The sequence below is a fragment of the Felis catus genome, chromosome X, assembly GCF_018350175.1.
Source record: "Felis catus isolate Fca126 chromosome X, F.catus_Fca126_mat1.0, whole genome shotgun sequence".
In the NCBI taxonomy this organism is placed as follows: domain Eukaryota; kingdom Metazoa; phylum Chordata; class Mammalia; order Carnivora; family Felidae; genus Felis; species Felis catus.
Window position 1 is genome coordinate 46,793,568 of NC_058386.1, and position 25,828 is coordinate 46,819,395.

At 38.9% G+C, this 25,828-nt stretch overlaps 1 protein-coding gene across 3 annotated transcripts in view; it reads right to left on the reverse strand.

The window, feature by feature from the left end:
* PHF8 (PHD finger protein 8) overlaps positions 1–25,828 on the reverse strand; it is a 97,148-nt gene that overhangs the window by 50,837 nt on the left and 20,483 nt on the right. For all 3 annotated transcript variants that reach the window (XM_006943754.4, XM_006943755.5, XM_004000543.6), the window contains exons 3-11: positions 22,628–22,713; positions 22,144–22,252; positions 16,494–16,654; positions 15,509–15,650; positions 13,903–14,089; positions 11,237–11,399; positions 3,628–3,715; positions 3,154–3,260; positions 1,942–2,033 (exon numbers count right to left, since the gene is read on the reverse strand). In XM_006943754.4, coding sequence (XP_006943816.1) covers positions 1,942–2,033; positions 3,154–3,260; positions 3,628–3,715; positions 11,237–11,399; positions 13,903–14,089; positions 15,509–15,650; positions 16,494–16,654; positions 22,144–22,252; positions 22,628–22,713 — 1,135 coding nt within the window. The remainder of the gene's footprint in view (positions 1–1,941; positions 2,034–3,153; positions 3,261–3,627; positions 3,716–11,236; positions 11,400–13,902; positions 14,090–15,508; positions 15,651–16,493; positions 16,655–22,143; positions 22,253–22,627; positions 22,714–25,828) is intronic.

The following is a 25,828-nucleotide window of genomic DNA, read 5'->3' on the forward strand; positions in this document are numbered from 1 at the left end:
TCTTTACTTGTGAGGACAGAGCTCAGTGCTGAGCAGCTACAGGCCCATGGCTAGCTCAACAGCAACCAAGAATAAGACCTCTTGGTTGTCTCTCTTTTAATTTGTTTGTAATCTTTTTGAATCCTCAAGATTTACATCTTTATGTAGACAGATCTCCCAAGTTTCTCCCTTGTGATTTCTTCTACCAGTTTTCACTTCACTTCTGTATCCAGAGGACTGATAAAAACTCCTCAGCATTACCTTCTTACTTCCCATGGTTTGAATCTTCTTTTTTCCTTGACTCTTTTAATCCATCTTTATTTTGGTGGCTGGGCAGGGGTGGGTTCCGAGAACCCATGTGATCCAGCTGGATAAATTTAATAGCTCCCTCCACCCAGCCCAAGGGCTCTGGAAAGGTCAGGGAGTGAGTACCTCCCATGGAAGTCATTTTCACTTCACAAAAGACTTATTGCATAAGAATGGGTTCCTCAGATTTGTGTCCTACTCTCCTCCAGCTCCCTTTGGCTGTGCTATTTGGGGCCAACCTGGCTCAGGGCCTGAGTGCTTAAGACTCTTCCCGCCCTCCCTCCCTTTTGTTATTCCTGGGACAGAGTCACTCCAAAGTTCACCTCATGGAGGGGGGGAGGGGAAGGTCCGAAATGAAACCCAAGGCAGCCACACCTGAGGGATGTGGAGAAACAGAACAGTAGGCTAAGGCCCAGGTGTAGGTGAGTCCAGGGACGAAGAGAAGGCCCAAGACATGAAGTCCAAGGATATCTGAGGGGAAGGTTGGCAACAGGAAATGGAGACATTGTACAAGTTAAGCCTATAATGGCTGAAGATCTCCATATGCAGGGGGAAAAGTCTATAAAGAATATCAAAAGCATGAGAACAATATTGATATTTCTCTTTCTTTGTATTTCTTAAAATTGTTTTTTTAAGTCAACATTTTGAGTAGGTAATCCATTTACAGAGTTCAAAAATCAAATAATATAAAGAGATATACTGAAAAGTCTCAACATACATTTGTCCATGCCATCAGTCCCATTAGCCCGCACCCACAGGTAACCACTTTTCTTCTACATCCCTCCAGATTGTGTCTTCAGGCAAATACAAGCACACATAAATGTAATTCTTGTCCCCCCTCCCCACTTTTAACACATAAAGAAGCACATTATATACATGATTCTACATCTTTACTTGACAAATTCTGGAGATCTTTCCAGATCAGTAGAGAGAAAACTTCCTTATTCTCTTTTATAGCTGTTTAGTATTCAACTGGATAGATGGACATTGGTGTATTTCTACAAAGCCATTTTGGCAGTATGCAGTAAGAGCCTTACGTTTTTTTCATATACTTTGAGCCAAAAATTGCTCTTCTTGGAATCTATCCTGAAGCAACAATCAAGAGATGAGGGGAAAAGGCTGATGCAAACAGATAGTCACTGCATGATTTTTCAATAACTACCCCCCAAATAAAGCAACAATAAACAGTTAGGTAAGGATGGTATATCCCTGCAAAAGAATATCATGTAACTATTAAATGTTCGTGGAGAACTTTGAGGACACAGGAAATTAACATAAGCTAACAAATTCAGATACAAAATTGTATGTATAGTGATAGCAATCATGTTTCTTAAATGCATATAAAAAAGACCAGAAGAAAATACACCCACAGATTAATGTTAATTCCCTCTGAGTGCTAAAATTACAGGTGATGTTTTTCCTTCCTTACACTCTTCTGTATTTTTTCTAATTCTCTAGAGTAAGCCTGTATCACTTTTTATAATCAGAAAGAAAGGTTTAAAAATGTAATCCAAAAAGTCCTAACCCAGTCCTCCATTCTAACCCCAGAAGGCCACAAGCCTCCCTGGTCTCATCCACCACCCCAAAGCATCTACCCAAAGCCAGTCTCTGTGGAGGCCACAACTATAAAGGAGGTAGAGAAATAAGTATATTTACTTCTTTCTTTGTCCAGGCTCTAAAGGCCAAGTTCAGAGCTTTGCCACCATGGACCAGGTAGGATGCTGGGTGCCTCCTATTCTCTCGCAAACCTAAAGGGCGAAGGAGGAAGGCAGAAGGTCAATAAAGCCATGTGGGGAAGCAAAGGAACTGTTTCTTTTTTCAGGCAATCAGAGAAAATACTCAGAGTTCTAGGCATGACTCCAGATCTCAGTTCTTACAATAGTGTTCATTTAATGAGTACCTACTACATGCTGGGCGTTTAACATCTACTATCTCATTTAATCTTTATACCCACCTACTACCCAAGCATCATTATCTTCACTTTACTATCCAGGAAACTGAGGCTCAGAGAAGCAAAGAGACTTAACCAAGGACACATACCTAGTAACTGCCAAAGCTAAGACTGAAGCCATGTCTATCTGAATCTGAGGCCTATGTTCCTTCTACCACACTGGAAGTGTGCTCTGCCTCTTGGGTTTCAAAATGCAAACACTCAGGAGAACCATGATTGCAACCTACACAGACATGAAGGGCCATTAATAAATGCCCTTATCCCTGAGTCACTCCAAGAGGAGGTTATGACAAATAGCCAGCTTTACGGTCAATACAGAATTTTCTACTGAACTGAGCTATTCAGAACAGGTAACAAGTGGCTAATCATTGAGCCTCTGATTGAACACTTAAGTGCAGTCTGTCTAGGTGGCAGATTAAGGGCCTGAAGTAGTAGGTAGAAGACTGTATTCATTGGCCTTTGAGATTCTTTGTAAATCTAAAATACTGATTGCTCATGGCCAAGTTACCTTGAAGAATCTCAGGTCTGAGCAAGGTTGCTGCTCCATTTCAAAGCAGAAAAGAAGAAACCCAGCAGTTTGGCTTACCACCTGGTCTGATACCAACACAATGATGCCAGCATGGTCAGGACTGGCCTTGTCCTCATCTCATGGGAAGCACATTCAGGAAACTCTGAGACTGTCCAGTTTGAGTTTCTTACTTTAATTAGCAGGGGATAGGGATAATTTCACTGTAATTCAATTTTCTCAGCCACCTTTGCTAAATAAAGTTAAAATACATGCTCTACCATACATTATACTTAATAAAAAAAAAGTCAATCTCAAAAGATCACACACTATATGATTCCATGTTTACACACACACACACTTACACTTGGGGAAGCAGGGCAAAAGGGACAGCTGGGAAAGGGATCCATACCTCGAAAGATGTCCAGGATGTGCTTTCCCACGTACCAACAGATGGTCTCAAAGTTAGGAAACTTGAAGAGGTCTGCTGTGCTCAGCCGCTTCTCAATCTCATAGGCTCTAGAGGAAGCAGGCACAATAATAGCAATGATAATAAAAATCCTGTTACTGAGTACCTACTGGGTATCAGGTATTGTTCTGAATGTTTTGTATCCATTATCTCTAATCCTCACAACTACCCTGTAAGATCCAACTTTGTGGGTTAGGAAACTTGAGCTCAAATGTTATGTGACTTACCCAAAGTCACAAAACTACTAAGTAAGGAAGGGGTATTCATTCTCACACTGATCATTATCAGGAACCAGTATCTATTCCCTTCTCATCATCTCGCCTCCTTCTATGCTGCACTTCTCACTATAGGGGAGAACTCAAGGACTCTAGCAGGTGGGAATGGCCAACTCAGGATCACAATAGCTTCAGTACTCACTTGAGCTGCATTTCGATGTTAAGGCTGTGTAAGAAGTTCCCTCCAAAGGCAAGGCAGTCCACGGGAGTCAGCACAGCATGGATCCATCCTGCAGTGTAACATGGCAAAATCATAGCTGGCAGAGGACCTTACTTCCTCTGGACATCACTGCCCACTCAGCTCAAACATAACTCCTTAGAGCAGCCAGCCAGCAGTGACTCAGAAAGTTCTAGTTCCTCCACTCTTCCAACACCCATTCTGCCACCATTATAACCCTAAACTGGACCACCTTTGGGGGTTAATAAACTCTTTCGACTTTCCTCCTCTCAACCTCAAGTCTCTTTGATGCCTCACCCATCTTCTCTCCCATATCTTAGAAGGGCATTACCTCCTTGCCAAGTCTATCCCTTCTAACTCTACTCCAGGTAAAACGAAGAGGTTTTGTGTTGAACAAACCTGGGTTCAAAGTCTGCCATCTTCTAGCTAAATATCTATTTCACAAGGTGGTTGTGTACAGTGTGCACCTAGATGGAACTCAATTATTCTCCTTGCCCTTAACCCTACACTGCCTTCTGGGAAGTTCTAATTCTACTCTTAAATATCTCTGATATTCATCTTCCTTTCCCGGTCCATCCATCCTATCAAAGCCTTGGTTCAGATCCCTTATTACCTGTCACCTAGGCTATTTGCAACAGCCTCTAACCTGGCTCCTCTACACCAGTGGTTCTCATGGTATGATCCGGGGAATCCTGAAGCTCCCTGATACTCCTTCAGAGCATATGCAAGGTCAAAACTATGCTCATAATACTAAGATGTTGTCTTTTTCACCCTCATTCCCTCACAGGTGTAGAGTGGAGTTTTCCAGAGGGTAAATGACATGACATCACAACACTGAGAAGCAGATTTAAGTATCAGTCATTTTCTATTAATCTAAACATCAAAAAGATTTTTAAAAAGGTAGATGTCACTCTTCTCACTGCATTTTTGGTTTGAAAATAGCTATTTTTCATAAAAATTATTAATCATGCTAACATGTAATGAGTTTATTTCTCAATGAATTAATAAACAAGTATTTTTAAATTTTCTCAGTTTTAATTTATAATATGGTAAATACTGATGACTATAATCCACATAAATAAAAGCCCTTTGGGGTTCTCAGTAATACTAAAGAGTATAAAGGGGTCCTAAGTGCAAAGTGTTTGTAAACCACTGCTCTGTGCTAATCTCAATCTCTGAAGTCTATCCTCCACATCTCAACCCTAAGTGATATATCTAAAATACAAATCTGCTCATGTCATCCCCTGCTCAAAACTCTTCAATAAGATGTACATCCACAGGAGAATAGATAAATTGCCATATACTAATACAATAGAATATTGAAAAGTAAGTTGAGTGAACAACTACATGTATCAGCATGAATCTCATAATCATAATGTCCACAGGAAAAAGTTGGGAAGAACTGTCTAATATGATTCCATCTACATAACATCCAAAAACATGTAAAACAATACTAGATATTGGTTTGGTGAGCTATACCTATACAATAAAGGAATAGAAATAATCACCAACTTCAGAACAATGGCTAGCTCAGAGAGGGAAAAATGGGAATGAAGTGAGGAGAGGTATACAGGGGGCTTCAAATATAATTGCAACGTTTTATGTTTTTAGTTGGGTTACAAACACATAAATGTTTATTACATTATTCTTTATATCTTTTGCTACATAAACAAATAAACTTACTGTGATCCCCCAGCCACCTCTTGGGTAAGTTCAGCCCGCCTACCTTCTCAGCTTCACCTGTTTCCAGCCTTTGATCTTTAGGCTCCAGTATCCATAAACTACTTCACATAGCCTTGCTTTGCTTATGCCTTTCCCTATGTCTGAGAGGCCTTTTCTGCCTTTCTCCTCTTGGTCACTCCTACATTTATCTGCCAGGTGTTACTCTTCTGAGAATATTTTCACAAACCTCCAGCTAGACTAAGTGTTCTTTTCCATGCTCCCAAAACTTCTGGTGAATGCCTCCATTGTGGCTATTAGAACATTATACTGAAATGAGCCTGGGTGGCTCATTCGGTTAAGCATCCAACTCTTGATTTTGGCTCAGGTCATGATCTCACGGTTTATGAGACTGAGCCCTGTGTTGGGCTCCATGCTGTCAGAGTAGAGTCTGCTTGGGATCCTTTCTCTCTCCCTCTCTCTGCCCTTCCCCTGCTCATGCTTTCTCTCTCTCCCAAAATAAATAAACTTAAAAAAAAATCTAGAACATTATACTGAAATGATCTATCAATCTTTTGTCCCTAGCACCTAGACCAATGCAGGGGCATTCAGTAGACCTTCAATGCTTATGGAACTAAGTAGATTACACCCAGTTTGTGTGACTTTATACCAATAAGCAATTAATCCAACTCAAATCTCTGGTAGACAAAATCAATTCATCAAATAGTTATTAAGTGCCCAGCACAGAAAAGGTATTATGTGAGACCCTATTAGGCAAAGGATTCAAAGATGAATAAATGGATGAATAAGTGCCTGGGCTCAGAAACCTATAAAAGAGAAAAGCAGATGGGTATGAGGGGAGGTAATTTTGCCTCACCATCTGTGAAACATTCTATAAAACCAATGTAATCAAATCAATATGATATTGACATATGAATAGACAAATCTGTGCAACAAAAAATCCAGAATTATACAATACATAACATTAGACAAAGATATTAGAGCTGTATGACAATTTTAAAGCAGTGATAAGAATGTTTCAATGAACAATTATAAACATGCTTGAAACAAAAAAAAAAAACAGAGAAGATATAAGAAACAAATGTAAATTTCAGAACTGAAAAATACTATATCTGAAATAATGAAAACAGATGGACTCAACAGAAGAATAAAAACAATGGAGAGATAGAAAGTACTCAATATTAACAAAAGAGGAAATAGACTGAAAAAAATAAACTCAGGGATCTGTGGACTACAGCAAAATATATACAGCATTCAGATAATCAGAGACCCAAAGAAAAGAAGTGAGAGTGTGGGGATGAAAAATCATTCAAAGAAATAACAACTAAAAATTTCTTCACTAATATGACAGAAACATAGACCTACACATTCAGGAAGCTCAGTCAACACAAACAGTATAAACCCAAAGAAATACATGCCAAGACACATTATAGTCAAACTGCTGAAAATTAAAGAAAAAAGAAATTACAAGTAGCAAGAAATGACACATGTAAGGGAAAAAACAATTTGAATGAGAGCCAAAATTTCATCAGAAGCTATGGAGGCAAGAAGGAAGCAGCACAACATTCTTCCAAGTGCTGAAAGAACTATCAATCCAGCAAAAATATCCATTAGGAATAAAAGGGAAATCAAGACATTTACAGATGAAGGAGAACTAAGAAAATCTACTGACAGCAGGCCTACCCTAAAACTCTAAACAGAGAAGAAATGATAAAAGAAGAATCTTGAAACACCAGGAAGGAAGAACAACCAAAGAGTAAAAATACAGGCAAACAGGTGCGCCTGGGTGGTTCAGTCGGTTAAGCGTCCGACTTCGGCTCAGGTCATGATCTCGTGGTTCATGGGTTTGAGCCCTGCATTGAGTTCTTTGTGCTGACAGCTCAGAGCCTGGAGCCTGCTTCAAATTCTGTGTCTCCCTCTCTCTCTGCCCCTCCCCTGCTTGCTCTCTCTTTCTCTGTCTCTCAAAAATAAATAAACATTAAAAAAAATACAGGTAAATAAAATAGACTTTCCTTCTCTTGGGTGTTAGAAGTTATGTTTGACAGTGAAACAAAAATTGAAACACTGTATGATATGGTTCTCAATGTATGAAGAAATATTTAAGACAAATACATTATAAATGGGAAAGGTAAAGGGATGTGAATAGAGGTAAGGTTTCAACCTTCCCCTCAAACTGGTAAAATGTTAATTAAAATGTCAATACCAGACTGTGATATGATGTATATATCTATTATACATATAAATTAAACAAGAGCAACTACTAAAAACCTATACAAACCACAGGCTAAAAATTCATATGGAAATACAAGAGCCCTGAATAGCCATAATAATCTTGAAAAAGAAAAACAAAGTTGGAAGACTGACACTTTCTGATTTTAAAACTTACTAGAAATATATGGTAATTGAAATAGTGTGATACTGTTATAAGGACAGACCTATAGACCAATGGAATAGAATTCAAAGTGCAAAAATAAACAAATACATCTGTGGTTAATTGATTTTCGACAAAGGTGTCAAGACGATTCATGAGGGAAAGAATGGTCTTTTCAAATGGTTCTGGGACAACTGAACAGCCACATGAAAAAGAATGATATTGGACCCTTACCTCACATTATACACAGAAGTTGACTTGAAATGGATAAAAGACCTAAATGTAATAACTAAAACTATAAAGCTCTTAGAACACAGGTGTAAATCTTCATGACCTTAAACTATGAATTCGGCAATGGTCTCTTAGATACGACACCGAAAACACAAGCAAATAAAGAAAAAAGTAGATAAACTGGACTTTTGTTCTTTCTAGGACACTATAATGAAACTGAAAAGACAACCCCCAGAGAGAAAATATTTTTAAATTACATACCAGATAAGGTACAATATCCAAAATATATATTAAAAAAAACTCTTACAACACAACAATAAAAAGACAAATTACCTAATCAAAAATTGGGCAAAAGTTCTGAATAGATTCTACTCCATAAAAAGATACACAAATGTCTAATAAGCACATGAAAAAATGTTTGACATCAACAATCATTAGGGAAATACAAATTAAAATCTCAGTGAGGGGTGCCTGGGTGGCTCTGTCGGTTAAGCATCCGACTTTGGCTCAGGTCATGATCTTACAGTTTGTGGGTCCAAGCCCTACATCGGGGTCTGTGCTGACAGGTAAGTCTGGAGCCTGCTTCAGATTCTGTGTCTCCCTGTCTCTCTGCTCCTCCCCTGCTCACACTCTGTCTCACTTTCTCAAAAATAAACATTAAAAAAATAAAAAATAAAATAAAATCTCAATGAGATACCACTTCACATGCACTAGGATGGCTATAATCGCAAAGACAGACAAGAACAAGTGTTGAGGAGGATGTGGAAAAATTGAGACCCTTATAAATTGCTAGTGGGAATGTAAAATGGTGTTAGGTACTTTAGAGAACAGTTTGGTAATTCCTCAAGAAGTTAAAACAGAGCTAACATATGACTCAGCAATTCCTTTCTTAGGTATGCACCCAAGAGAACTGAAAATATACATTAACACAAAACTTTGCACATGATCATTCATAGCAGCATTATTCATTATAGTCAAAAAGTGGGGGCGCCTGGGTAGCTCAGTCAGTTAAGCGTCCAACTCTTGGTTTCAGCTCAGGTCATTATCTTATAGTTTGTGGGAGTGAGCCCCACATCGGGTCCTGTGCTGAAAGCATGAAGCGTGCTTGGGATTTATCTTTCCCTCTATCTCTGACTCTCCCCAGCTTGCACTCTCTCTTGCTCTCTCTCAAAAAATAAACATAAATTTAAAAAAAACCACTTAAAACAACACAAACGCCTATAAGATGATGAAAGGATAAACAATATGTGGTATATCCATGCAGTAGAATATTGTTCAGCCATTTAAAGACTAAGTACTGACAAATGCTATAACTTGGATGAACCCTGAAAATATTTTGCAGAGTGAAAAAGCCAGACACAAAGGACCACATACTGAACAGTTCCATTTGTATGAAATAGAAGAGGCAAATCCATATACAAAGAACGGACAAAAGTGGGTTGACAGGGGTGAGAGGAGGAGTGGAAGAAATGGGGAGTAACTGTTAATGAGTACAGGATTTCTTTTTGAAGTGATGAAAATTTTCTGGTATTACATAGTGGTGATGGCTGCACGATATTGTGGATATATTTTTTAAACTTAACTGCACTCTTTAACATGGTAAGTTTTATGGTGTGTGTTATATACCAATTTTTTTGAAAAGTACACTTAACTAAATGAAAATGAAAACTGAACATATCAAAATATATGACACAGCTAAATCAGTGCTGAAGGGGAAACTTACAGCACCAAATGCTTACATTACAAAAGAGGTAAAGTCTGAAATCAATAATCTAAGCTCTTGTCTCAAGACTGGAAGGAGCAAAATAAACCCACAGCAAGCAGAAGGAAGGAAAAACAAAGATAAAAGCAGAAATCAATGAAGCTGAAAACATAAACAGAAAAAAATCAATTGAGACAGAAAGTGTTTCTTTAAAAAGTTTGAAAAATTGACAAACCTCCATCAGATTGACACAGAATAAGAAAAGACCCAAAAAACTAATACCAGGAATGAAACCAAGGATATCAGGGTGCCTGGGTGGCTCAGTCAGTTGAGCATCTTACTCTTGGTTTCAGCTCAGGTCATGACTTCACAGTAGTGGGATCAAGCCCCAAGGTGGACTCTGTGCTGGCAGCTCAGAGCCTGCTTGGGATATTCTCTCTCTCTCTCTCTCTCTCTCAAAATGAATAAATAAACATAAAAAATTTAAAAAAAAAGAAACAGAGGATATCACTAGAGACTTGGAAGACATCAAAAGGATAATAAGAAAATACAATCAACAACTCTGCATACATAAATTTGACAACTTAGATAAAATGGACCAATTCCTTGAAAAGCACAAACTACCATAGCTCACCCAATATGAAACAGATAATTTGAATAACCTACTAAAGTTTAAGGAAATTGAATGTTAATTAAAAACTTCCCCACAAAAGAAATCTCCAGGTCCATGTGACTGCACTAGAGAATTCTACCAAAGGTTTGAGAAAACTTAACATTAATTCTGAAATCAAAGAATGAAGTTTAAGAAATCAAGGAAGGAGCACCTGAAGTGGCTCAGTCGGTTATGCGTCTGACTTTGGCTCAGGTCTTAATCTCACAGTTCGTGAGTTTGAGCCCTGTGCTGACAGCTCAGAGCCCGGAGCCTGCTTTGGATTCTGTGTCTCCCTCTCTTTCTGCCCCTCCCCTGCTTGCATTCTGTCTCTCTCAAAAAGAAATAAACATTAAAAAACTAAAAGAAAAGAAATCAAGGAGGATCTAAATAAATGGAAAGACATACTGGGTTCATCAAAGACTCAACATGGTAAAGATGTCAACTTCCCCAAATTGAGACAACTGGGGGCACTTTTTCAAAACATACACTCAGATCCCACCCCAGACCTAAAAATCCATAATGCTAGGGGTAAAGCCTAGGCATGTATTGTTTGGGGGGGGGGGGGGGGAGGCCCCACCCCCACCCCAGGTAATTCTGATTTATAGACTGCAATGCCAGCCTCCCAGTCATTATTCCTAGAGCCATGGGGCTGAGAGACCTATTCTCTACCTGTCCACCAAGTTGGCATAGCCCAATGCAAGAGGTCCATCAACCTCTTCCTGTACCTTCCCACCTGCAATCTCCCCAAGGAACTATGCTGCCTACTAGCCATCACATGCATTTTCTTAAGGTTCAATTCTGAGTCATCAGCTGATATGAGAGGGTTTTCCCACATAATCGGATCAATATATTATAGGAAGGATCTACCTCTGGTACCACAACCTCCCTTCCTCTTCCAGCCCTCCTGAAACCCTCCCAGAGGGGGCCCAGGGAAGACCTGTAGGAATGAAAAGTGTCTGTCCTTGCTTCACGGAACATTTATAGCACTTGTCCACCTGGTCCCCAAAAAACATCTCATTCTGGTTAGAGGAGCTGCTCCAGCACTCAAAGAGAGTCAGATTGGCATTTGTTGGGCGGATCAGGTAGAAGATCTTCTCACCCTGAAACAAAACAGGTTTAGGTGCCAAAAATATCAACAATTTCCATAAAAATCCTCCAGAGGGTCTCCAAAAGGATATTTTCTCTCCCATGCTCCAAGACCACATAATATGACAGATTCTCCCCCAAACCCATCCAGTAATCATTTTTATGTGGATTTGGAAAACTTCAAAAGCTCCTTTTGTACTTTGTGCTTTTGAGCCTCTGTAAGATTGACAAAAAATGATTTGGAAAGGGCATTCCAAACAAAATTGTTCAACTTAGGACAAATATACACCAAAAGCTTCTACTTTAGATACAAAGTCAAATGAAAAATGGCCTCTATAGATGAGTAGATCAATACTACTAGCCGTAGGAGAATTTAAGGCCACATTACTGATGAGAAAATTGAATTTGCCTTTAAATGCCATTTACAGAGAGTGTTCCTTCTCACACCTGCAATCAAAGCTAATAAAAGTTTAAAAGTTCAGTAATTGCCCAAGGACTTCTAAAAGATTATATGTTAGGCGATTATCTGTTGGAAAAACATTTTATTTCCTAATTATGTTTTGCCTAGACAATCACCAGATTATTTGGTTGAAAAGAAATAAAAGCCCACCAGCACAAAAATATCCTCAACCTACAGCTGATTAGTTTAACCAATATTTCCTGACAACAAATTTCAACGTAGAAGAGCAATAACACTAGAAATTATCTATTGCACAATTGGAAAAATTTCATTCAGATCTGTAGATTAGATAACAGTATCCTATCAATATTGATTTTGATTTTGATAACTATACTGCAGTTATATACGAGAATGCCCTTATTTTCAAGAAATATGCACTGAATTATAAGATAAAGGGACACATGTCTGCAACTACTCTCAAATGTTTCAGAAAAAATATATATATAGAACTATTTTATCATGTTTGCTTTATAGAATGAATATAATAAAATGTAACATTTGGGGAATCTAAGTGAAGGGCACACAGGCATTCTTCCTACCATTTTTGCAATTTTTCTATAAAAAAGGAATTATTGGGGCACCTGGGTGGCTCAGTCGGTTAAGCATCCGACGACTTCGGCTCAGGTCATGATCTTGCAGTCTGTGAGTTCGAGCCCCGTGTCAGGCTCTGTGCTGACCGCTCAGAGCCTGGAGCCTGTTTCAGATTCTGTGTCTCCCTCTCTCTGACCCTCCCCCGTTCATGCTCTGTCTCTCTCTGTCTCAAAAATAAATAAATGTTAAAAAGAAATTTAAAAAAAAATAAAAAAGGAATTATTTTAAAATGAAAAAGTTAAATCTAACATTTGCATAGCAGTGATTTACATGCTCCAATTTCATGATAAACCAGTGGAAACAACTAGTTTAGGATTTGTGATCATTTGGACAAGAGCCATATCCAAGTCTTCTGCTCTTTCCTTGGCATTTCTGATAAGAAAAATAAATAGTATGATGGTGGAAAAGGATCAAAATTACTTAAGAAATTTGTTTTCCAGGGGCGCCTGGGTAGCTCAGTCAGTTAAGCATCTGACTTCAGCTCAGGTCATGAACTCACGGTTCATGAGTTTAAGCCCTGGGTTGGGCTCCGTGCTGACAGCCTGGAGCCTACTTCGGATACTGTGTCTCCCTCTCTCTCTGTTCGTCTCCCACTTGCTCTCTTGTCTGTCTCTGTCTCTGTCTCTCTCTCTCCCAAAAATAAAGATTAAAAAAAAATTGTTTTCCAGACTTTAAAAATCCTTCATAGTCACTGATAATCAATACGCTAATTACAAAATTGAAACAATCACTAAAAGGGAAACTACCCATAGGAAGGCTAACATTAAAAAAAAAAAACAAAAAAAACAAACCTGTCATGGGCACCTGGGTGGCTCAATTGGTTATGTGTCCAACTCTTAGTTTCAGCTCAGGTCATGATCTCACGGTTCGTGAGATCAAGCCCCACATCGGGCTCTGTGCTGACAGTACAAAGCCTGCTTGGGATTCTCTCTCTATCTCTCTGACCCTCCCCTACTTGTTGCACATGGTCTCTCTCTCAAAATAAATAAATACACATTAAAAAAAAAACTTGTTATATATATGCTCTATCTTGGTGGTGGCAGTTATGCAACTACATACAATGTCAAAACTCATCAAACTATACATCTAGAACAGATTAATTTTATGGTGTATAAATTATACCTCAATAAGGATGGGGGATGGGAAGTTTCTCATGTTACCAAGAATCTGCAGTAAATATGAACATTTCCATACACAGTCATAGGAGTATAGATTGGTTCAATTAACAGCCAGAAAACCTTAGGCATCTGCTGTTATTCAAAAAAATGTTAAGCATCAAAACTGTAGAGACAGTTTATATGGCATATCCACTTAGTGCCCAACCCTGATAGAGTAGTTATATGGAAATGTCACCCAAACAGAATCTGGGAGGCAGGTAGACCTCAGCAGCCTCTTCTGTGCTGCCACGTGAAACAAAGAGGGCGGCCCAAGGCCAGGCTGCCTCTAGAAGCCACATTCATTCCTACCTTGAGCACATGGTACCAGACCGAGGTGCCACCAAAGTCAATGTGAAAGTCTGTATAGCTATCCCGCACACTCATGAGGCAGTACTTTTGCACATTGGGCCTCTCAAATATACACTCCTCTGGCCACAAGTTCTCCACCCACGAGAGCTTCCGAACAATCTTGGGAGTCTCCACAAGGTTAGAAAGCCTAGCAAGGAAGGGGTGGAGAACAGACGTCAGCTGATTGGGAATTAAAGATTAAAGCCTGAATAAAATGCTCCCCATCCCAGTGAGAGTCAAATAAGACAAAGAAGTCCTTTCCACAGGATCCCCAAGGGCACATAGGATACTTATTTCTGTAAGTCTGGTCAGCATCCTCATTCCACTCAGCTCTAGAAGTCCCAAGTCCCAGTTCCACAGCATTCCCCAGTCAAAGGAGGTCATTTCCTCCACAAAATGCTCATAACTCCCTTCACCCAGGTCCACTCACTTGGCACGGAGTCAATAACAGTTATTGTACTGTCCCCATGTCTTAATGTCTTCTTTATGAGGAACCATTAGAGAAACCTTTCAAGGGCTCAGTTTCAGGTAGTGTTTCTCCCCAACATCTGGTTGTTTTTATCTTACCTAAAACCACAAACCTTATGATATTGCACTCCTTCCTTGTCCTTACTTTCAGGAAATTGACTGAAAACGCTACAGTCCTTCTCTAACTACTATCCAGACACTCATACACACATTTTGTGTGCAGATTACCCACCAGATGCATCCTATTTCTCCACTTTTATTTTCCTTTTGTGCCAGTTTTGTCTGTTCTTTCCTCTCTGTATCTCTGTAAGCTACCTCAAATAGCCTTTCAAGATGAAGTGAGATACAAACAAACACAGCTTTAAAAAAAAAACCCTCAGGTTGTTAACTCTGATGTTAATACCAACAGCAAGGATTTTAATATTGTATAGTTATTTAAAATGTTGCCATTGATGGAAACTGGTTGAAGAATACACAGGACACTCTGTACAGATTTTTGCAACTTCCTGTAAATCTATAATTATGTCAAAATTAAAAGTTAAAAAAGTACATAATCAGACAATAAGTTTTCTAAGTGCAAAAAGATATGTTACAATTTGGGAAATTTCCCGCATTTCTGAGCACAGAGAAGACTACATGTATTTACTGAGTGCATGAGTCCAGATAGAATCATTTAAAGGTTATAAAAAGCTCTTTTTTCTTTTATATCTAAGTAACCTTACCCTTAGAGAAACTACTTGGGGGATATTCAGTAAATCTATTTCCAGGGACAGAGGACCTATACTGGGAATTAAATAGTGACCGCACCACAATCTAAATACCAAAAAAAAAAAAAAAAAGTCTAAGAAAGCTGTCCTGGGTCTTGGAGACAAAAATTAATTAAAATAGCTACTGTATAATCTATCCAATGTTAGAAACTGTAGAAGAGAAATACAATTTGGTTGTTATAATGGGAACAGCTACCCTAGAAAGTATAAACCAGCTCATCATCCCAAAGGAAGAAACTACCAAAAGGAAGGGAAAAAGGAACACTTATACTCAGTATATCACAAGTTCCAGGGACTTTGTTAGGTTTTTTACTTACCCCTGCTCCTCCTACCTGGTATCAGAGAATTCCAAACTAATGACATTGAGGACTTTCTCCCTCTTCCCACTATAATAGTATTTCACAAAATCACCAAGCTTCATCTTGCAGTCAGCCTGGCGGGTCACATCAATCACATCAATCTCTTTGTCAGAACCTAGAATAAAAAGATAGATTCTGCACCAAGTGGTCTCAGGGACCGGGGAAGCCTCCCTCCCCCCTTCACCTGTACCTAGAATGGACTGACACTCAAAACTTCTCACCACACACACTGTATTTGTATGTATGTATGTATGTAGGAATCCCTCACGCTCTCCTTACAACAATGTGCTGGGTCCAGGCCTATTAGAGTAACACAACTGCCTGACATACAGTCTCACTCATGATACAATCCACATGCCTGGGCCTATTCCCTCACTTCTCTTCCTATCCCCGAAATTTAATGCCCAGAAGACAAATGGCACATGAGGGCAAAAATCAGAGGCTTTCTTATCTCAAAAGAAGGGAGACTCCTGGGGCGCCTGGGTGGCTCAGTCGGTTAAGCGTCCGACTTCAGCTCAGGTCACGATCTCGTAATCAGTGAGTTCGAGCCCCGCGTCGGGCTCTGGGCTGATGGCTCGGAGCCTGGAGCATGCTTCCAATTCTGTGTCTCCCTCTCTCTCTGCCCCTCCCCATTCATGCTCTGTCTCTCTCTGTCTCAAAAATAAATAAAAAGGTTAAAAAAATTAAAAAAAAAAAAAAAGAAGGGAGACTCCCATGATCCCTGGAATTTCCCTGGTAAAAAAAAAAGTGGGGCTCAGCCTGGGGGCTCGGGGCCTATTAAGGAGGAAAAGAAAACCAGGATTTTGATTCTAGTTTTGCCAAAGACTGACTCCGGGCAAAGCACTTTACCTCATATTCCCAAGATGGCTAGAAAAGAAATACAAAGGTAGACTGGAAGCAAAGGGTCACTGGTCTTGATGGGAGTGAATGATGTCACAGGATAGTTCATCTTTCTTACCAACATAGTGTTCCACATCCCTCACAGTGAATGATGGTGAAGGCAGCGTCATCCCCAATCCATCCTTCTTCAAGACTAGGATGGGCACACTGAAGCTATTCTCCTCCAAGAATTCCACAGTCAGCTGACTTCCAGTGGGCTTCAGAATCACTTCATCTGAGCTGTGGGCCACATGAGAGAAAGCCTGAGCCCCAGAGGCACTGACACTAAAGGCTTCACTTGATGCTGCCATTCACCCAAGGGGTGGGGCCTTCCTGAGCAGACCTTAATGTGGACTGTAAACTAATGACATATACCTCATGTGCCAGGGAAGAAATGACTTATCCAAGGTAAGAAACCAGGTCACTGGCAGAGGTGGGGAGCTAACCCAAGGATATCTTAATAGCATACTCTTCTCTGAATGGCAAAAGAAGAAATCAGTCAATAACCTGCCCAGAAAGAAAAGATGTATCTGCAATTTTAGTTAATTTACTCTAACCCAGAGCAGGGTCACCCATTTAAAACACTGGCAAATAAAAAAAGACTGATTTGCAAATGACATATCCAATAAAGGGTTAGTATCCAAAATACATAAAGAACTTACACACTCAACACACACACACACAAAATGCAAGTAATCCAATTTAAAAATGGGCAGAAGACATGAACAGACACTTCTCCAAAGAGGGCATACACACGGCCAATAGACACATGAAAAGATGTTCAACGTCACTCATCACCAGGGAAATGCAAATCCAAACTACAATGAGATATCACCTCATACCCATCAGAATGGCTGAAATCAAAAACACAAGAAACAACAAGTGTTGGCGAGGATGTGGGCAAACTGGAACCCTCATGTACTGTTGGCGGGAATGCAAAGTGGTGCAGCCACTGTGAAAAACGGTATGGAGGTTCCTCAAAAAAATAAAAACAGAACTACCATATGATCTAGTAATCACACTACTGGGTACTTACCCAAAGAATATGAAAACACTAATTTGAAAGGATAATATGTACCCCTATTTTGTTGCAGCATTATTTACAATAGTCAAATTATGGAAGCAACCTAAATGTCCATCAATTGATGAATGGATAAAGAAGGTCTGTGTGTGTGTGTGTGTGTGTGTGTGTGTGTGTGTGTGTGTGTGTGTGTCGGTATACACACACACACACACACACATACATACATATAATGGCATATATATACATTGGAATACTATTCAGCCATAAAAAAGAATGAAATCTTACCATTTGCAACAACATGGACAGAGCTACAGAGTATAATGCTAAGTGAAATAAGTTAGTCAGAAAAAGACAAATACCAGATGATTTTACTTATATGTGGAATTTAAGAAACCAAACAAAGGAAAAATAAAGAGACAAATCAAAAAACAGATTCTTAACTACAGAGAATAAACATGGTTATCAGAGGGGAAGTAAGTGGGGGGAATGGGGGAAATAGGTGAAGGGGGTTTAAGAGTACACTTATCTTGAAGACCACTGAGTAATGTATACAATTGGTGAATCACTATACTGTACACCTGAAACTAACAGAACACTGTATGTTAACTATACTGGAATTAACATAAATAAAAAATAAAAAATAAAAGACTGATTAAAAAACAATTTTTACAACCAATTTCTCAACACATGTATGTAATTAACTAGAAAACAGGAGTTTTTATTTTTTTAAATCATGTTGGAGGAAGATGGACTATTTGACCAAGTTGTGTTGGAACAAGCAACTGGAAAAATATTAAGCTCAATGTCTATCTTTCTCTTTACATAATTCTAGATAGATCAACATTTAAATTGAAAAAAAAAATGAAGCCATTTGTATGTCTTCTTTGGAAAAATGTTCATGTCTTCTGTCCATTTCTTAACTGGATTATTTATTTTGGGGGTGTTGAGTTTGATAAGTTCTTTATAGATTTTGGATGCTAATCCTTTATCAGATACATCATTTGCAAATATCTTCTCCCATTCCACAGGCTGCCTTTTAGTTTTGTTCATTTTTCCAAAGAAGACATATAGGTGGCTAATAGACACATGAAAAGATGCTCAACATAACTCATCATCAGGGAGATACAAATCAAAACCAAATGAGATAACACCTCACACCTGTCAGAATGGCTAAATAGAAACAGGAAACAACAGATATTGGTGAGGATTTAGAGAAAGGGGAACCGTCTTACACTGTTGGGGGGGAATGCAAACTGGTGCAGCTACTCTGGAAAACAGTATGGAGGTTCCTTAAAAAAATAAAAAATAGAACTACCCTATGACCCAGCAATTGCACTACTAGCTATTTACCCAAAATACACAAAAATATTGATTCGAAGGGTATATGCACCCCGATGTTTATAGCAGCATTATCACCAATAGCCAAACTATGGAAAAAGCTCAAAAGTCTATCGACTGATGAATCTATAAAGAGGATGTAGTGTATATATACAATGGTGTATATATACAATGAAATATTACTCGGCCATCAAAAAAAAAAAAAGAAATCTTGGGGTGCCTAGGTGGCTCAGTCAGTTAAGCATCCTACTCTTGATTTTGGCTCAGGTCATGATCTCACAGATCACAAGACTGAGCACCACATTGGACTCTGTGTTGACAGTGCAGAGCCTGCTTGAGATTCTCTCTCTCTCTCTCTCTCTCTCTCTCTCTCTCTCTCTCTCTCCCAACCTCTCTCTCTCTCCCTTCCTCCCTCCTTCTCTTCTTCCTCCTCCCCTGCTCACACGCATGAGTGATCTCTTTCTTTCTCAAAATATATAAAATTAAAAAAAAAAAAGAAGGGGCGCCTGGGTGGCTCAGTCGGTTGAGGGCCAAACTTCAGCTCAGGTCATGATCTCACAGTTCATGGGTTTCAGCCCCACATCAGGCTCTGTGCTGACCACTTACTCAGAGTCTGGAGCCTGCTTTGGATTCTGTGTCTCCTTCTCTCTCTGCCCCTCCCCCGCTCATGCTTTGTCTCACTGTTTCTCAAAAATAAATAAATGTAAAAAAAAAAATTAAAAAAAAAAGGAATGAAATCTTGTCATTTGCAATGATGCGGATGAAGCTAGAGTGTATTATGCTAAGCAAAGTAGTCAGAGAAAGATAAATAACATATGATTCCATTTATATGTGGAATTTAAGAAACGAAACAGATGAACATATGGAAAGGAAGGGGGAAAAAAAGAGAGGGAAGCAATCCATAAGAGACCCTTAACTATAGAAAACTGAGGGGTGAAGGAGAGAGGTGCATGTGGGATGTGGGTGGGGGGTGGGGTAAATGGGTGATGGATATTAAGGAGGGGCACTTGTGATGAGCACTGAGTGTTATATATAAGTGATAAATCACTAAATTTTACACCTTAAACCAATTTTACCATATGTTAACTAACTAGAATTTAAATAAAAACTTGAAAAAATGAAGCCATATAGTAGAAAAAATATGGGAGAGACAAGGCCCACTAGTCATTAAAAATAGCAATAAATAAATTTAACTACATAAAAATTAAAATTTCCTACAAGGAAATATAGGGGTGAATATACCTTTTTGAATTCATGTTTTCATGTTCTTTGGGTAAATACCCAGTAGTAGAATTACTGGATCATAAAAAATTTCTATCTTTAATTATTTGAGGAACCTCCATACTGTTTTCCACAGTGGCTACACAAGTTTGCATTCCCACCAACAGTGTACAAGGGTTCCTTTTTCTCTACATCCTCTGTAACACCTGTCATTTCTTGTCTTTCTTATTCTCACCATTCTGACAGTTATAAGGTGATAATCTCATTATTTAATGTAGCCTTATTTACAATATCTAATATACAGAAGCAACCCAAATGTCCCTGCATAGATGAATGGATACAAAAGATGTGGTATATATATATATATATATGATGGAATATTACTGAATGGATACAGAAGATGTGGTATATATATACAATGGAATATTTCTTGGCCATAAAAAGAATCAGATCTTGCCATCTGCAACAACATGGATGGTCCTAGAGAGTATAATACTAAGTGAAATAAGTCAGATATAAAAAGACAAATATCATATGATTTTACTCATATGTGGATCATGAGAACTAAGTAATGGATAGAATTGCTAAATCATTATATTATATAGCTGAAACTAATATAATACTGTATGTTAATTATACTTCAACAAATAAATGCTTAAATAAAATTTTCTGTAAGAAAATCTATTATAAATCAGTAAAAAATGGGCAGTAACCCAATAGAAAAATTGTCAAATAAGCAGGAAATAAGAGAAATAAAGATGACTTACAAAGGCACAAAAATATGTGCCTTCTTCATAACTAGATGCAAGTGGAAACATTTCATATTTTATCTTATCGGAAAGGCAAAGAGTTTGATAACAAACAGTGTTGGCCAGGATATAGGGAAACAGCCATCCTCACACACTATCTAGTGGGAATAAGAAATGGTACAGTCACTTTGGAAACAAGTTGGCAACATTTATAAACATTTTTAAAGCAGATAATCATTAGTCTTACAATTTCATTTTTAGTTAGTAAATCTACACATATACTTAATCCACATATGCAAAAAAGTACAAAGACATTCACTGCATCATTTTTTTCTAACAGCAAAATACTAGAATCAATTTAAGTGTACATCAATAGAGGATTGGTTAAATAAATAAATAAATATCCATACAATGGAATACTAAACATCCATGAAAAAGAATGAAAACCACCAGTATGTGCTGGTATGGACTGAGCTCCAAGATATATAATTTAGGTTTAAAAAAAAGCAAGATGAAGAACACTGAGTGTATTTATGCTTTTTTTAGAAAAGTAGGATACACACACACACACACATTTATATAGTAAAACCTATTTCTGGAAGAATGTACAAGAAACTTGTTGACTAAAGAAGGGATCTGAGGGGTCTGAGACAGAAAGGAGACTCGCTGCCTCTGAACAAACAAATCAAAAGATATTAAGGTGAAGAAACACATAATTCTAAGTAACATTTCAATTACAAGAAAGCTGAAAATGGTTGCATGAATTAAAAACCAAGCAAAAGTGAGTGCTTTATTCATTACTTTTTCTAATTCATTATTTTTGTGTAAGGAATTTCTTTTTAATAAGCTCATTTTAATATTTTTAAAAGGTAAAAATAAACCACCTGGCTGGCTCAGTCAGTAGAGCATGTGACTCTTAATCTCAGGGTTGTGAGTTCAAGCCCCAAGTTGGGCACAGAGTTTAATTTTAAAATAAAAATTAAACAATTTTAAAAAACACATTAAAAGGGAGAAAACTTTTTTTATTTAAAAGAAATACATGACCGAACATATTTTTTTTTTATTTTTAAAAAGAGTTTCCTCTTGCCTACAATGAGAGAATTAAACTTTTTGATCTTTAGACTCCTAGTTGAAGCATTCCTTGGGTGCATGCAAATATCCTCTAACAGGTGAAAACTGCCTCCCAATCTAACAAAAGTTTTTACAAGTGGACCTTAATGTACTCCGCATGTAGGATGAAACTCTAACAATGTTTCTTAGAAAAATGACTAAAACAGAAGATTCCTCCCAGAGGGAACATTCCTAAATGGGGGAGGCATCTAATGAGACAGCCAGTGGCAAAATTGGGAAGAAACGAATCCTAGCCTCCCAGAGCCCTGGCATTCACCAACCCTCACCTGTCAAAGGTCCTACTCCGGAGCTCTCTAATGAATGTAGGACTTCCGGTCTTCACTGGCTTCCCCTTGTGTGTATCATGCCCTTTCGAAGATACACGGCGTTTTTTCACTAAGCCAGAGAAAGACACAAGACTGAGTCAGAATGGCCATGAGCTATGTAGGGTTCCAAGAGCAAAGGCCTCAGCAGATCCGGCTTCTCTTCCAGTCTAACAACCCCTTGGAGCACCTGAAGTCAACGAGGCCCTCACATACTCAGGAAAAGTTCCTGGTGAGGTTGGTGCTTCCTCTGGGAATTCCCTAGGAAGAGAGGGAGGTAAAGCTCTGCAATTCTGCCCTCTCACTGGGGCAGCTGCTAACCTGCTGGACCTACACAGGCTTTTGCTATTTCCCAAGTGCTCAGACAAAGGCAATCTTCCTTTTAAGCTTCCTTCGTTTTGTCTCACCTCTGGACCACTTTCTCTTGAAAACTCCAAGATGTACTTACTAATGGAGGGCCCATGTAAGACTTCACAGTTGGGGCAGTGGTAGAGGTCAATGTCAGCAGCTTTCTCTTCTTCAACGCCAACACAACTAGAAAAGAGAAAAACAGCCAACGTTTATGGGAATTTTATTTTTCGTAAGGTCTAGAACTGTGCTGTCCAGTATACATAGCTATTTACATTTAAATTAATTCAATAAAATTTTAAATGCTGTCCCTGCATCGTCTAGCTACATTTCAAATGCTCAGTAGCCACATGTGGCTAGAGGTTACCGTACTTGGCAGATTATCAAACACTTTCACCAATGCAAAAAGTTATATTGGACCACACTGGTCTACAACAATTACGACAGAGCTAAAAATGTACAGACAGCAAAGCTTCATTAAGACTCAGAATGGGGGTGCGCCTGGGTGGCTCAGTTGGTTAAGCATCCAACATCAGCTCAGGTCATGATCTCACGGTTCGTGAGTCTGAGCTCCACATCGGGTTCTGTGCTGACAGCTCAGAGACTGGAGCCTGCTCCAGATTCTGTATCTCCTCTCTCTGCCCCTCTTCGGCTCACACTGTCTCTCTCTCAAAAATAAATAAACATTTAAAACATTTTAAAAAAGGACTTAGATTAAATTTTTTTTTCAATGTTTTTTATTTATTTTTGGGACAGAGAGAGACAGAGCATGAATGGGGGGGGGGGGGCAGAGAGAGAGGGAGACACAGAATCGGAAACAGGCTCCAGGCTCCGAGCCATCAGCCCAGAGCCTGACGCGGGGCTCGAACTCCCGGACCGCGAGATCGTGACCTGGCTGAAGTCGGACGCTTAACCGACTGCGCCACCCAGGCGCCCCTTAAAAAAGGACTTAGAATGGTAAAAGCTAGAAGAGATTCTAAAACAGTGCTGTTCAACAGAAATATAATGTGAGCCAGATATATAAGTTTAAATGTTCTAATAATCACATTAAAAAGGTAAAAAGAGGGGTGCCTGGGTGGCTCAGTCAGTTGAGTGTCCCAACTCTTAATTTCGGCTCAGGTCATGATCCCAGAGTCATGGGATGAAGCCCCATGTCGGGCTCCACACTGAATATGGAGCCTGCTTACGATTCTATCTCTCTCCCTCCTTCTGCCCTTCTCCCCTGCTTGTGCACACTCACTCTCTCTAAAACTAAAAAAAAAGTAAAAAGAAACAGGTGAAATTAATTTTAAAATTTAATTTAACCAATATATCTAAAATATTCTGACTTCAACATATAATCAAAACTTTAAACTTTACTGAACTATTTTACTTGATTAAATGAAAAGGACTGAAAAGAGTATTTTATAATCAACAGTGGTTCTGAGTGAAGGATTACAGGTCATTTTTCTCTTATTTGTATTTTCTAATGCTCTACAATGAACATATGTTACTTATTTCATAATGTAATGTATAAAAAAGTTCATTTAATTTTGAAAATTTGAGTTTAAGTTTATGTGAGATGTTCATCTCACAAAAGTAAATCCTTCCTCACCAAAGTCATTAGCAGCCCTCCTAATAACTTCTGGCTAAGATTAAACTCCTAAAATCCTTGGTCAGCCACACACAGCAGGGAGCATAAAAATAGGGCAGAACTCCAACTTTTTCCTCCAAGATCATGCTCACAAACTGACTTCTTGGGATCAGGACCCCACCCCTGTCCCAACTGCTAACTGCTAATCCTGTGTCTGTAAATCTGCTGCATATCAATAAATTGGGGATATCACCATCAACTTGGTGGAGTTTTTCTAAGGGCTCAGATAATGTATTTAAAGTACTTGGCACACACTCTGGAAAACAGTATGGAGGTTCCTCAAAAAATTAAAACCAGAGGGGCGGCTGGGTGGCTCAGTTGGTAAAGTGTCCGACTTGAGCTCAGGTCATGATCTCATGGCTCGTGAGTTCAGGTCCCCCGTCAGACTCTGTGCTAATAGCTCAGAGCCTGGAGCCTGCTTTGGATTCTGTGTCTCCTTCTCTCTCTGCCCTTCTCCCACTCATGTTCTGTCTCTGTCTCTCAAAAATGAATACACATTGAAAAAAATTTTTTTATTAAAAATAGAACTACCCTATGACCCCGTAATTGCACTACTAGGAATTTATCCAAAGGATACAAACATGCTGATAGAAAGGGTGCATGCACCCCAATGGCTATAGCCGCATTATCAACAATACCCAAACTATGGAAAGAGCCCAAATGTCCATCAACTGATGAATGGATTAAGAAGATGTGGTATATAAATACAATGAACTACTACTCAATGATCAAAAAGAATAAAATCTTGCCACTAAGTGAAATAGCCAGAGAAAGACAGATATCATATGATTTCACTCATATGTGGAATTTGAGAAGCTTAACAGGTGAACATAGGGGAAGGGAAGGAAAAATAATGAGGGAAGCAAACTATAAGAGACTCTTAAATACAGAGAACTGAGGGTTGATGGGGTAGAGGGGTGGGGGTATGGGTTAAATGGATAATGGGCATTAAGGAGGGCACTTGTTGGGATGAGCACATATTACACATATGTGATGAATCACTGGGTTTTACTCCTGAAGCCAAGACTACGCTGTATCTTAACTAACTTGAGAATAAAAAATAATAAATAAATAAAATAATAAAGTGCTTAGCACAGTGAGCACAGAGAAGCACATCTCACCCTTCACCTGCCTAAACTTTCTTTAAATATATTCCCCAGACCTTGTAGCATTAACTCACTTTGTCAGACCACATGCTTTCTCTGTCTCACACCCGTTAGCCTTGGACACTGCTGAAGAAGGAACCACTAGTCATCCCTCTCTCCTGAACTTTCATCCCATATAGCTATGTACTTTCTCCACCCCCAAACATCCACTGGTCATCAACATTCCTAACTTTTCTCTTGTATCCCCAAGCAACCCCATTTCTTGGTAAACAAACCCATCTAATTCATAACCCCTTCAACAAACCCCTTCTTCACCTTCCTGGCTTACTGACCACAGCTTCTCCTAGGAGAAGCCATCTTCTCTATACAAGTGCCACTCGGTGTGGTCCACAGACTAATGCTCATACGTGAACTGTTCACCACAGGTCTGTAATAAGTACAAAAAGTCAGCATGAGCATCCACAAACTTTTATGACAATTTGGCTGAGTAATTTTATGTCTGTTGAATCTAACAATAAGAAATTGGGGCTTATATTTTGTACAGCTTTTTTGGTTCATCCAT